At 30.0% G+C, this 14,144-nt stretch overlaps 3 protein-coding genes across 10 annotated transcripts; 1 reads left to right on the top strand and 2 right to left on the bottom strand.

Annotated features, from left to right (window-relative positions):
* Nucleotides 1-912: 912 nt before the first annotated feature.
* LOC126667782 (uncharacterized) lies at nt 913-3,156 on the bottom strand. Of its 5 annotated transcripts, XR_007638273.2 has the most exons (4): nt 2,469-2,945; nt 1,874-2,040; nt 1,515-1,783; nt 913-1,092 (listed from the first exon to the last, which is right to left on the bottom strand). XR_007638273.2 is itself a non-coding variant. In XM_050360859.1 (3 exons), exons 1-2 carry the CDS (start codon nt 2,763-2,765, stop codon nt 1,906-1,908), a joined length of 432 nt encoding a protein of 143 aa, XP_050216816.1. In that variant the 5' UTR covers nt 2,766-2,945; the 3' UTR covers nt 1,370-1,783; nt 1,874-1,905. The 5 variants fall into 5 exon arrangements, 2 of the variants coding, with proteins under 2 accessions (XP_050216816.1, XP_050216817.1); XR_007638274.1 differs by lacking the exons at nt 913-1,092; nt 2,469-2,945 and adding an exon at nt 3,066-3,156 and having other exon boundaries at nt 1,370-1,783; XR_007638275.2 differs by lacking the exons at nt 913-1,092; nt 2,469-2,945 and adding an exon at nt 2,952-3,055 and having other exon boundaries at nt 1,370-1,783.
* A 1,097-nt stretch (nt 3,157-4,253) lies between these two features.
* LOC126667781 (interactor of constitutive active ROPs 4-like) lies at nt 4,254-7,268 on the top strand. Of its 4 annotated transcripts, none has more exons than XM_050360858.2 (4): nt 4,254-4,390; nt 5,647-5,701; nt 5,926-6,292; nt 6,499-7,268. In XM_050360858.2, the coding sequence occupies exons 2-4, from the start codon at nt 5,688-5,690 to the stop codon at nt 7,156-7,158; spliced, it is 1,041 nt and encodes a 346-aa protein (XP_050216815.1). In that variant the 5' UTR covers nt 4,254-4,390; nt 5,647-5,687; the 3' UTR covers nt 7,159-7,268. The 4 variants fall into 4 exon arrangements, with proteins under 4 accessions (XP_050216815.1, XP_050216812.1, XP_050216814.1 ...); XM_050360855.2 differs by having other exon boundaries at nt 4,256-4,390; nt 5,926-6,313; XM_050360857.2 differs by lacking the exon at nt 4,254-4,390 and adding an exon at nt 5,130-5,479 and having other exon boundaries at nt 5,926-6,313.
* A 595-nt stretch (nt 7,269-7,863) lies between these two features.
* Nucleotides 7,864-10,020, bottom strand: LOC126668526 (GDSL esterase/lipase At2g30220-like). Its single transcript, XM_050361717.1, has 2 exons — nt 9,072-10,020; nt 7,864-8,051 (listed from the first exon to the last, which is right to left on the bottom strand). The coding sequence occupies exons 1-2, from the start codon at nt 10,018-10,020 to the stop codon at nt 7,864-7,866; spliced, it is 1,137 nt and encodes a 378-aa protein (XP_050217674.1).
* Nucleotides 10,021-14,144: the final 4,124 nt, after the last annotated feature.

The raw sequence follows: 14,144 nt of genomic DNA, 5'->3' as shown, positions 1-14,144 counted from the left end.
TTTGAATCAATCTAATATCACTCCTAAATTTTGTTAAAAATCGTGTGTGTATTAGCTAATAAATTTTTATCAATTTTTTCTATAAAAATTCTATTATTTTCTTTATTATGTTTGATTCACTTTCATTTTGCAGATATTTTGACAATATACTAACTCTAAGATATTTGAATTGTATATGGTCGTAGAAATTCAAAACTATGTGATGAAATGAATAAATAAATCAAAATGGCATTTCTAATATAGCTTCTATGGATTTGTTTATTATCATTATAGGAGATGTGTCGCTGTTTATAAGCCCAAAAATCTAAATGTGAGTTTTAATTTTTTGATATTTTCTTTGTTATCGATGTTGTTGAACAAATTTGTTATTTAGGAAAGTATTCCGTTGTTATACGCAATATTTATATTGATTTCTCTTTTAGATGAAAATATTTATTTTTTTTATTTTAAATTTATTTAATTATAGATTTACATATCAATTATTTTATATAAATTTTAGTATAATTATAAATACTTAACTCATTTTTTATAAAATAATCTAAAATATAATTAAAGTCTAAATAGAAATCAAATTATGACTCACTTAATAGATAAATGAAATAATTAAATTATTTTATTTGGTATTTTTTTGAGAAAATGTTGGATTTTATAATATTATTGTCCATAAATTATATTTTATATCAGTTAATTGCTTTATGTTTTTAATAGAACCACAAAAAACTTTTATATTAAAATTAATTATTTCTTAAACTATGTTAAATCACTCTAACATAATAAGACAAAGATTCATAGGGTAAAAATTATATTAACAAAAATTGTAATATAAATGATTTTTATCCGCGCAACGCGCGGGCATTGATCTAGTTCTAAATAAAATTACAACTCGTGAATATCTGAATTTATATTTACTATTAGTATTGAAATTTTAAGGGAAATATCAATTTTCTCATTAACTTTAAAAATGATACAAGCAAGCCTTTTATACTAGAAGGCTGAGAAACAGAATACAAACACACACTATGTACACACATTAGCAGTTACTTCCACAATTTCAGCACATGCATTTCAGCTCAGCATTCTGTTATTCCATGTCTGCAATCAGCAACCGATTTGTGAGAAATAAGCATTTGTTTCTCATATTGTCTAGAAAAATAGATATGCATACTATGACTCTCACGTGAAATATGAAGAAAACGCAACCCGAATTCATAGCTAAATCTTGTTTTCCACCGGCGAAAACAAAAAACTGGTATAAACAATAAAACATTACGAAACTCAACAAAAAATGAACGAGTAAAAAATGAATATTTTAGACAAATTTCAAACAAAAAGGTCATTTGATTTGAAAATAAATTTTACAAGGACGAGATGAAAAGTAAAATTTATGAAGGGCCAATTAAATAAAAATCAAATAGTACATGAGCCTCTATATGAGTTGATATTTTATCAAAAATAGATAATGAGTAAAAAAGTAATCTCAAATATCCTTGAGGCATTGTTACATATTGTACTACCATGTAGTATCTACTAGAAACACTGCTTGCTGCGAAGACCTTGGAAAGCTCGACCACTTCTCGGCCAATTTCAAACCAGATTTATAGTCACAACGACGGAACATCATCTTCTCCAACATATTTGAATTCATGAGCAAGAACTGGAGAAATTCAATTACCACTCGACTTCTTATCAGACCAGATATCTCGATGGTCTTGAGATGGGAATCCAAACAACTTGGTATCTCTGCATTTGTCCAATAACCCTTTCTATAGCCATCGGATTTTGACTGCAGATAACGATTTTTCTTAGCCTACCAGTTAATGACTAGAAGTGGATTTTAAGCTGAAGCAAATAAGATTAGAAAGTAACTACATACCTTATAGGACCTACCGTAGTCGAAAAATATAACTAACTTCTCTTAGGTGAGCACTGAAGAACGCGTTCAATCCCACAGAGGTACTCTTCACCGCGACAGTCGACATTTAAAGATTTCAAATTCGATGATAGAGACGCCATAACATCCATCCTCAATATTGAGAGAGCCTTGGCAAATACATGCAATCCAAAAATCACTATTAGTTTATATTTCTCATTACAGGCAAACTGAAAAGCAACAATGTCTCAACTCTTTACAGAATGTTATCGCAATCTTTTAGTTAATTTGCGAAGTCAGCGGTTTTATAAGAATGGGTTATAAATATATAATTTTGGAATTTCTAAAGAGTTTTTCGAAATGAAAACGAAACACCAAAATATAAAACTTGACAAGTTTCCGTGCAACATAGACATTAATCATTGGATGATATATAACCATTAGGATAGAAAATGACAACCGCTGACTACAGGAAAATACAAAATTAATAAAAATTAGAAACAAAGAGAAGCACATTGTCTACAATGATATAATATCAATAACAATAAACAAAGTTCCATAAATTTACCAGCAGCAAAGAAAAGAGAATATATGTTACCTCAGTACATAAATTCGTTAGCTGTAGTTGCTCAGCAGGAAGAACATTCTCAACGAGCTCCTTAACCTTATTAGGACACCTCTCTTGGTAATCATCTTCATCATCCTCATCATCCTCATCATCTATAACTTCAAAATCCAGGGTAGCTTTAACTAAAGATGACATATTCATCAACTTAAACTTGATATTATCCCAACTCCAGGAAATTTTCAATGTCTCAACATAAGGACCCACAATTTTAAGCTCAAAACTATCCCCAAAATAATGTTCTTTAAAGTTTATGACCAAGTTTTTCATCTTAGGTTTTTCAGATAAGTCGAGCAATTTGATTCCGTAGCAGAAGTTCAACTGTAAGTCCTCAAGAACCAAGCATCACCCAACTCAACTTTTCATGTGACAAAACAATTCGTCTATAAACATAAATCTAATCAATTTCACAAATCATTGTAGAGATGAATATTCTGAAGAAATGAAAGGACAAACCTTGAGAGTGAGCTTTATGATAAACTACACTTTATTAACTAAATAATCCTTAAACAAGCTTTATGATAAACTACATTTAATTCAGATATGAAATAATCCTTAAATAAAACTTACTTCAGTTCCACACTTTAATTTTTCAATTCCACGAAATAAAATAAAACAAGGATTAAAAGAAAATTAACTAAAAACGATTAAACCAGGCTCAAAACTAATGAAAAACTAACTATTTTACATAGTATTGAGTTGGATTTATATATAGGAGAAATCATAGTAGCTTATTACAATTTGAGTTTAGGCCTAAATAGGAATCCTTTTGAAAGAAGGATTTTAATTAAATTTTTAACGCAGGGCAATCCTGTAAGCATCAAGATCATATCGGCGTCACAGACTGCTTCTAGACCACAATGTGGCCAAGCACTTTAATCTTGCTGACATCTGTTAGCAAAAATATTAACTCCTAATAATCCGGAAGTCGCATATCGATCACACGAAGACAAGAGGTTTAAAGTGAACGAACTTGATTTTGATATTTAATTCAGAAAGCAAACAAGCAATTTGATTTGGATTAATAACTACAGAATTAAACACTAATTAAATGAACAATTAAACTATTAAGCAAACAAGCAAGTAATTAATAAGCTAAACGATCAAGTAATTACTCTTTTGAGCAAAGGGTTAACGCGCACCCTAAACTTGTGACACGGGGTCATCTAATCCAATTTATACTTTTTTGAGCAACTAACCCCAAAACTCTTCAATTTCGGATCAAATAACCCATAATTATATTTTTAAAATGTGTAAAATATATGTTTCCCTAATTGTTGCGATATAATTATTATAAATCTATTTTAAAATAAAAATATAAATTATGGGTTTATTTAACCCAAAAATAAAAAGTATTGGGGTTAGTTGCTCAAAAAAGTATAAATTGCGTTAGATGATCCCGTGTCACAAGTTCAGGGGGCGCGTTGACCCTTTGTTCAAAAGAGTATATATCAAAAAGACCTTGATTAATAAAAAATCAATTAATACTTTGGGTTTCTATCTCCAATCTATGTGATTTAAGAGTAGTCTCATATTGAATTTTTCTCTATAGTTTCATATTAATCTTCTTTAAACTTTTTAACCTTCGAACTAATTTTGTACAATTTAGATACTACAATTTAATAAAATCAACATATTTAATTTGATTAAATAACTCGAAAATTCATAATCATGGCATCCCAAACATTGTTTATAATCCAAAACTTTATAAGAGTATTTTATTAGGCTTTAACGCTACATGGGGAGACGAGTTGTTTTTTGAAAAAGTGTATCGTTATTTTACAAAACACACTTTCTCATAATACCCTTTAATTCAAACTTTCCCTATATATATATATTTCTTCAAAAACTCTCTCTTACAATCTCAAATGTTAGGCTATTTCAAAGCAACCCAGGTCAGCTCATTTATTTTTTTCTTTTACATCTCATCTTCTTTCCATTATCTGTTTGTTTCCAAGAACAAATCCCATTTTACAAATTATTTTTCTTTCCAACTTTCTCTTCATTTTCCCTCTAACCAAACACTCACTACTTACTACACTACACCATTTTTCTCTGTTTTTTTAATTATCTTTTGTCTTTTCTATGTTGCTTTAACATCTTTTAGATCTACCTGTTATTTTTTTGTCTTTCTTTTAATTGTAATTTTAAAATTTATTAAGATTTTATTTTAGTTATTTTAAAATAAATAGGCCACGCGAGTGTTTTTTTTGTCGAAGATATGTCTCTGTTCTGTTTAATTTTAAAAGACATTCTTGTCACTTATCTTTCACGCTTCTGCTCCTCACTTGTCAGTCAAAATAAGTCTTACTTGAAAAGACGTTACTACCCTTCGAATTCAAAAATTTGGTGTGGTCCTACAATGATCTGTCATTGACTGTTTTGAATAGCAAAGCAAATAAATAGGGGTAGAAGTATTAGATATTGTACTATAAAGTAGTAAAGTTTAGTGGTTTGTGTAGCCAGTCAGTTTGTACAGTTATTTTCTGGCAATAATGGAGCCACAATAGTTAAATTCAATCAAATTTTAATTTAAAAGTTTGAATTTAATAGAATAATTAAAAGTTCTACTTCGAGTAAATTACATGTACATAATTTTACTAATTAAATTTTAATACAAATGCAAAAGTATTATTATAAATATGTATACTTTTTTTTTATAATTCAAAAGGGGAACGTTTATACTATTTAAACTATAACGCTTATACTATTTAAACTATTTTAAAAAAATACAACACTTTGAATCAATGCTCGAACTTGACTTGACAGTTGGCTCGAAAAATGTTGAATCAAGCTTGACTCGATGTTATTTGAATCAATGTTGATTATTTTTTGAGTTAATTCTGAGCGAGTCTGTTGAATCGAGCTCAACTCGATGTTAATTGAATCGATTATGATTGTTTTTTGAGTTAATTCCGAATAACTCGCGAATTGTCTTGACTGCTTTGGCCCCTAGTTGCTGCACTTGTGTGCTTAGTGATATGGTGATTAAATATGCATACTACATTTGACCTGATACAAACTTGTAATTAGTTTTACATTTTATTTTGTCCCATCAGATTTTTAGATGCTATGACATTTTATATAGAGTGGTAATATTGATCGTCTAAGATATGAATTTCATCTAATATGCTATGATAATTTTTTGTAGATATATTCCTAAAGATTCTACTGTTCATCAACTGATCGAGTATGCCAAGATCAAGGTAAGTTATATGCAAGGGATCACATCATAATTAAACCAATCAAACCGATAAATTTAGTTCGGTTCAATGTGATATTATAAAAATAATCATTTTCTTTGGTTCGGTTGAGTTCAGTAAATTGAATAACTTTGTTCGATTTGGTTTTATTTTGGTGTGCTTTATCTAGTCCACTTGTTTATTATGGAAATTTCTGTTTGTGCAATGTAATAATTTTTATTTCACAGCTTAATGAGTAGAGGTTCTGAAATGCCTCAAAGGCCAGCTCGCCGAGGTCCACATCCGCTAAGAACATCTAGCTCTGATTCAGATACACTGCATCATCGATCAATTACTGACCGAAGTTCCAAGCTCAGCGATCGGCGCGCTTCACGTGGTTCCGGTCCTGACTTGCTAAGTCAAAAAAAACTCGGAACTCGTATAGAAAATCTGGAATCTCAACTTGGTCAGGCACAAGAAGAGCTCAAGATTCTGAAAGACCAGTTAGTTTCTGCTGAAGCTGCGAAAAATGAAGCTCAACTAGAACTCGAAAAGAAATCAAACATACCAACTCTTCCGAATCCTGAGGAAGTTCAAGATACGCATCCTCCGATGGTAACACACAATGTCAAAGAGGTAAATGGTGTTGGAAATAAATCTACTTTTTGCTAATAACCCGTGAACATCGCGTATGAGTAAAAATTGTGTCGATATATTCTATGATTTTCATTTTCGTAAGCGTAAATGTTGGTGTTGGTTGTTGTTTCTACATAAAATTACTATAATTGTATTGATGTTGTTGTTTAATTTCAACAATACAGATAACAGATGGAAATGTTGCAAATGAAGTTTCAGAGGACAAACATGAGGAAACTGATGGTTTCGAAGTGAACATAGAGAAAGAGACTGATGATTCCGATGTCATAATCGAAGAATGCGTGATTCAAGTAGCAGCTGAACCCGTAGCAAATTCTGATCCAGAGAAGCCGTTAGTCACTGAATTGGCTTTGAAGGATGATGAGATAGACATGCTTAAAGCCAAGTTAAACCAGAAAGAAAACGAACTCCAAGTTTTCTGTACCGAAAATCAAAACTTAAAGAATCTACTGAACGAAGCGACTTTAAGCCTTTCGTCAGCGAAAACCAAAGAAGAAGAAATGTCATTGAAACTGAAAAAAGTAGTAGAAGACCAAGAAAATGCAGCTGAACTGAAAGAACAGCTTGAAGCTGCAGAAGCAGAGATAAAGAAAATGAGAGTGCAGACAGAGCAGTGGAGAAAAGCAGCAGACGCCGCGGCAGCAGTGCTTGCGGGGGCTGCGGAAATCAATGGTGTCGATAGGCATTTTGGTAGCAGTGTGTTTGAGACACCAGCTTGTGGTTATAATATTGATGATTTGGATGATGCTTTTGGAATTGGGAAAAGGAAAGGGTCTAGTATTAGAAAGTTTGGTGACTTGTGGAAAAAGAAAGGTCAGAAATAAGTAAACTTTTGCTCTCTTTGTTTAATGCTATTCAAATGATTGTTCACTCTTTTTTCTCACCTATGTAAAATTTTGTGGAAGCTAAACTAACAAAATATTTCCAGGTATAATCTTAGTATTAGATGATGGTGATTATGGTGGGTAGAAATTAAACTGAATTAAAGGGTAAAGTTGGTTCGGATTGCTCGTTATTAGGGAGCAATTTAATTTTTGAACCCCAAAGCGTAGGTAGGATTGTGCAAAAACAAAATTGAACCGAAAAACCGAACCAAACCCTTTTGGGGAGCAATTTAATTGAAATAATCTATTTCCTTTGTACATGTATTTTTTTAACTTCAAAATTCGTGTGTTTGTTGAATGCATTGTTATTTTCTCCTTTCTTAGCTCTTTAAGAGACTTTAATTGTGTTTTTGATTCAAACAACTTTCATAAAACTGTATGACATTCATTCAAAAATGAATATAATTGTAATTTGTTTACAATAATATAAAAAAAATCAACTAAAATATAAAATGTATACTAATTTTCAATTACATACAAAAAATTCTTTCCATATTTATAGAAATGTAATTGAACATTAAAAAAAAGCAAAGCTTTAATTTTTTCACTAAAATCCCTATAATGCTCTTTTAAAAGGAAATCAAATTGAAATGATAAAACAACAATGAATAGAGATTCTTAAAGTATTGCTAACAAGTAGTTTTTTTAGTTCTTGGTTAATATTTTAGGAAGAATGTCCTTTTCTATAATTTGCATAAGGTGTCGATTTCCTGCTTCGGTGAGATGTGTCCTATCCCAATACAAATATTCTGATGTATTTTGACATATTGGTGCATCTTTTTGGCACATCAGTAATGTTGTTGTGCAACATGGACTCCTTGTCTCCACAAAACCTGATTTTACAAAAATAAATTACATTATTACATCAGATTTTCTTCATCCTAGTATAATTTAATTATAGCTCAATATTCTTTTACGTAATTAATCCTCAAGATATCTAAATTATCGTTTTATACAATTTGGTGACCGACTATTAATTTGTTTTATTTTAAATTTTTAATTATCAAACTTTATTTTTTAAAATTTAATTAGGGTTAATTTCATTAAGATTCACCAACTTTACACGTTTTCTCATTTTAATCATACCGTTTAAAAATCGTCATTATTATACAGTAACTATCAATTTTTTTAAATTCATTCACCATTCAAAAAATGCGGCGAAAATTGCTGAGTTGGCAACCAGAACGATAGTGACACGTTAGCAATTTTCCCAAGATTTCTGAACGGTGTATGAATTTGAGAAAAATTGGTGGTTGGTGTATGAAAATGACGATTTTTAAACGGCATAATTAAAATGAGAAAACGTATAAAATTGGTGAATTTTTTTATGACATTATCCCATTTAATTACTACATTTTAATTTTACTTAAATTGAATGTTTTTCAGATAAAAACACATACTCCCTCCGTCCCAAAACAATAGTCCACTTTCTCCTTTTCACACAATTAATGCTCTAACTTTTCACAAATTTATTTTCATTTTTCCTATTATACCCTTATTAAATGTTATGCTATAGGCTAATAGTAATAAATAATACACTTTAAATAAGGACAATATGGAAAATAAACACTTTAAATTGTGATTTATAAGAAAAGTAGACTATTGTTTTGGGACAAAAAAAATAAGGAAAATGGACTATTGTCTTAGGACGGAGGGAGTATATTATATTAGTGGAATTTTATTTGTTATATTCGTCAAAATTTGCTAGGCTTAAAAATCCTCTTCCATAATAAAATTATGCATACTTGATAAAATTTTTAAGAGAAAATCTAGCAAAACCCGATCGTTACGTGACAAAATCTGTTTAATAAATAAAAAATTGAGTGAAATTGAATTTAAAATGCATGACTAACCATATTTAGCTGGAAAGTTGATCATGTCAACAATAGGCTTATAAACATCAACATAGATGAGTTTGCTGCCAGGAAGCTGATCTTGTAATTTAGGCAACATCTCAATAAGCTGATCATTGTAATACAACGAATCTTTATTTTGTTCATCCGTACATTCTGCACTGATTTCTTTATTCGGAAGCGGTAGGCACCCGAAAGGCGGAAGCCCCGTTACGAGTATGGTCGGACACCCTAGGCCGTACATTTGCTTGATAAACTGCTTAATATTGGTGATCAACGAATGATCTTTGTAGTTAAACATGGCGTCCAATGATTTCTTCGGACCAACGAGATAAACATTAACATTGTCGAAACTACCAGTAGTTGCCATTACCAAAGAGTTGTTCAGAATCAGATTTGCATTGTCTCCTCCGACAACAATCTTAAGTCTTTCAATGTATCTCTTGAATAAAGCGACTTGGCTTGTTATACAAATGGCGTTTCTCGTAGACAACGTCAAGTCGTCGAATCCTGCACCAGCTGATGCAAAATTAACGCCCGAGCTCAGCTCTTCGTCTGGTAGCTTAGGATCTAAAAATGGTGGGATCCTATCTTTTAATCCAAGTCTTGAGGAAACAAAATCAGGAATCACCTTTCCATTGCTGAATCTTCCTGTCGGGGTTTCGTAGTCGTAATCGAGACCGTATGGTAGATAATCTGATTTAAATGATGCGTAGGGTATGTAATTATTGTTCCCTGTATCTACCGATGAACCTCCAAACACAAGAACTGCAGAAAATAATGAATTTGAAGGAGCAAAACTTGAAGGAGCAATATTTGAAGGAGCAAAACTTGAAGGAGCTAAATTTGAAGGAGGAAAATTTGAAGGAGCTAGATTTTGACCATTTGATGATTCAAGAAGAAATGTACAAAAAAAGAAAAAATAGCCTATGATTCTAATAAACCCCATTCTTAATTTTTTTTTTTACATATAATTTTTTCTTCGTAGTATTTATATACATTTTATTGTAATAACAAGTTAAACTGTCAGTTTGGTAAAAGAGCTGAGTCTAAATTAAGCATTTTATTTTTCTTTAATTTGGGAATTGTTTGAAACTAAAAGCAGTTTACTTGTTGAATTTTTTTTATGTAATTCTTCTAATTTGCTATTTGGAAAGAATCATTTAAGAAGGTTGTGAAGTGGTCATATGATGTTGTGTTTGACAGACTAATAGTTTCCAATAATAAGGAAATGTGTAACTAAATAAGAGACAAAGTATGAATTGACTACCATCAAAAAAGAAAGTATGAATTGACTAATAATTTTAAATTTAACAACCGAATTTCACTAATTATTCAATTTTATATTTATTTCTAATCATAAATAAAGAAATAAGTGTTAATATTTTTGAAATTTCACTTTATTTTTACAGTCAACAGATAAAACTTTGAAACATTAATTTTTTTAATGTATCATGTCACAACGTCAATAATAATATTTAAAAGTGAACAAACTTGTCGATCTTTAATATTTAGTTAAAACTATTCAATTAAAAAAATTGATTAGATTTACAAATGGATGACAAAAATTTGAATCTTTGTATCTATTAATGACCAACAAATAGATTAGATTTACAATGACAAAATTTGAATCTTTGTATCTATTAATGACCAACAAATATATTTTCTAAAGTTTATATTAGTGAGCTATAAATATTGTTTAATGCAAAAAAAAAAATCAATTTATTAAAAGTTTATATTTTGAGTAGACGTTGGTTTACGTGTGGTTGATAAGTGGTTTACGACATTGAAGAAGTTTGATCGAGAATTGCACTTAATCGACAAAGCAGTTAGTAATTTAGTTTTTATTTGCATAAGTAGATTTACGGATCAGATAAAGCGTGTTAGCATAAGGTCATCGAGTTTAATTTTCGATTTTTTTTCAAATATAACTGTTGCAGATTCTATTTAATGAAATTTGACGTATTCATAAAAAACTTTGATGGTGAGGTAAATATATAATTTTTTATTTATTTTGAAAAACAATTACACAAAAAAATACACTGAAAAATAGAATAAAAAATTAAGACATTTGTGTAGACATCACTAATTAACTGGAGTATGTATTAAGGGGGTGTTTAGTTTGGAGGAAATTAGACCCACCACCACCAAAAACCTATTTATTCTCACAAACACGATGCGGCTTATCCTATTGCAAAATTATTGTAAAAAAATAGCGTGTTTTATATTTACACTTTTCTTTTTGAATTTTACGACATCTTCTCATATCTCTATTCTTGTTTCTCCAATTCAAGATCTAAAGTTTCACCTAAAACAAATTGATCACACAACAACAACGAGATTACTGCTTCGTCATCATTGAAATCAACTGAGATTACAATTTTTCGGATCTTGTGGTTTTATGAGCAGAGATTGCAGCTTTCGGCGAAGAGTCACGCCGTCGAGAGACGGAAATCAAATTACTTGGGACTGTTTGTCATCTTCCATTTTCTTACAAGTCATAATCTCAAAACAACAACAGGAAGAAGAAATGGCAAAAAAAAAAGAAGGCTGACGATTTTTCACTACCGCCGCCGCTGAAACCATGTCGGGAAAAGCTACAGTGATTCCACCAAATGTTCTCTTTTTAGATCACGACAGCTTGAAGAATGGGATGAGAGTTTTTTCAGTACAGAACTCATTAATTTATTTTAATGGATGTTGTGGTGATGTTGTTAGGAAGGTGTTTGATGAAATGTCACAGATAGAATTAATGTTCTGAAATTCAATTACTAATGCATGTTTATCTTAAAATTCAAGTAAAAGATGCAGGATATAAGTATAAGAAATGACAACAACATGGTGCTTTCACTATTTTGATGCAGAGGAGTAAGTTAGATAATATATATTTGACAGGGACAATACCAAAATCACTTTTCTGTACATAAAAGTACTCCTAATGCATAATGGTCAAGAAATATATAGGATGGCATAAAGATGAAGTATGTTTCGAAAGAAACGCGTTGCTAGTCACGTTTTGCAAGATATTGTAGCGGGGACGGGTTTTGCAGACTTTATTTATTGCTGCAGCTGTCGTTAATGAGCCACAGATTGGATGTTATTATTTGACGGTTGAGCCAAGTAATTTGGTGATGAAGGGAGTTTTTTGATTTGTAATTTTTATGACCAGGTTTCCCGTTGGTTAACCAATGGTTAACTAATAGTTAACCAATAATTTTAGATTTTAATAAAGACGGTTTAGGTTTTGTTTGACAGTTGTTGTTGTGGTGGTGAAGGCGAAGGGGTTTATAGTAAAATTTTATAATTGTTTTTGTTGGTTAACCAATGATTTACTAATGGTACACCAATAGTTTTGTTTGTAATGCACTGTTAGTAAACGTTAAGTTAACCATTGGAAACTTGTAATAATTTTTATTATAATTATATGGTTAATGAATTATTGATAAACTTGAATTGTGTATTTAAACATAATGTTCTTTTAAAAAAATTAATAAATTTATTTTTAGTACACCGTTAGTTAACCGTGAGTAAATCGTCGATAAATTTATAGTTAAATTTTCATCTTTTAACAAACTTTACAGTGTTAGTATTTGTAACCTACTAACAAACAATTACGGTAAAGGTACACCATTTTTTTAAACGAGTTACCATCTATTTTAAAGAGCATTTTATGTATTTTTTTCACTTGTGTATCTGTAATGATTTTGTTGTTGGTTAACTAATGTTTTACTAATGGTGCGCCAATTTTTTTTAGTAAATTAATTAATAATTCAATTTAACATTTTATAATTTAAAATAAAAAATATTAAATCGATTTTTAAGTAAATCGATAGTAGACCATTAGTAAACTGTTAGTGAAATTACAATAAATAGATGTAAAGTCACTTTTATGTACATAAAAGTACTCCTAATGCATAATGGTCAAGAAATATATAGGATGACATAAAGATGAAGTATGTTTCGAAAGAAAGGCGCTGCTAGTCATGTTTTGCAAGATATTGTAGCGGAGACGGGTTTTGCAGACTTTATTTATTGCTGCAGCTGTCGTTAGTGAGCCACAGATTGGATGTTATTGTTTGACGGTTGAGCCAAGTATTTTGGTGATGAAGGAAGTTTTTTTATTTGTAATTTTTATGACCAGGTTTTCCGTTGGTTAACCAATGGTTAACTAATGGTTAACCAATGGTTAACTAATAGTTAACCAATAATTTTAGATTTTAATAAAGACGGTTTAGGTTTTGTTTGACATTTGTTGTTGTGGTGGTGAAGGCGAAGGAGTTTATAATAAAATTTTGTAATTTTTTTGTTGGTTAACCAATGGTTTACTAATGGTACACCAATAGTTATGTTTGTAATACACGGTTAGTAAACGTTAAGTTAACCATTGGAAACTTGTAATAATTTTTATTATGATTATATGGTTAATGAGTTATTGATAAACTTGAATTGTGTATTTTAAACATAACGTTCTTTTAAAAAAATTCATAAATTTATTTTGAATATACCGTTAATTAACCGTGAGTAAATCGTCGATAAATTTATAGTTAAATTTCCATCTTTTAACAAACTTTACAGTGTTAGTATTTGTAACCTACTAACAAACAATTACCAAAGGTATGCCATTTTTTTAAACGAGTTAACATCTATTTTAAAGAGCATTTTATGTATTTTTTTCACTTGTGTATCTGTAATAGTTTTGTTATTGGTTAACTAATGTTTTACTAATGGTGCGCCAATTTTTTTATTAAATTAATTAATAATTCAATTTAACATTTTACAATTTAAAATAAAAAATATTAATTCGATTTTTAAGTGAACCGATAGTAGACCATTAGTAAACTGTTAGTGAAATTATAGTAAACAGATGTTTAGTAAACCGTTAGTAAACTGTTAATCAACTGAAATGACTATCCATGATGTTATTCAACCCGATAAATTATAATTTTAGATTTTGCTAGTCTAAATTTTAATTGAGAATTACATGTTTATGGCTTGCTAGAGCTTTATGATATAGAGCTCTTCTATAGGATCCCATAATTTTTTATTTTTAAATGCTTAAAAATGGGTAGCTTC

Source organism: Mercurialis annua, linkage group LG2 (assembly GCF_937616625.2).
Source record: "Mercurialis annua linkage group LG2, ddMerAnnu1.2, whole genome shotgun sequence".
NCBI classification, from domain to species: Eukaryota; Viridiplantae; Streptophyta; class Magnoliopsida; order Malpighiales; family Euphorbiaceae; genus Mercurialis; species Mercurialis annua.
The sequence above is the reverse complement of the archived record's forward strand: the minus strand, read 5'-3'. Positions and strand labels throughout refer to the sequence as shown.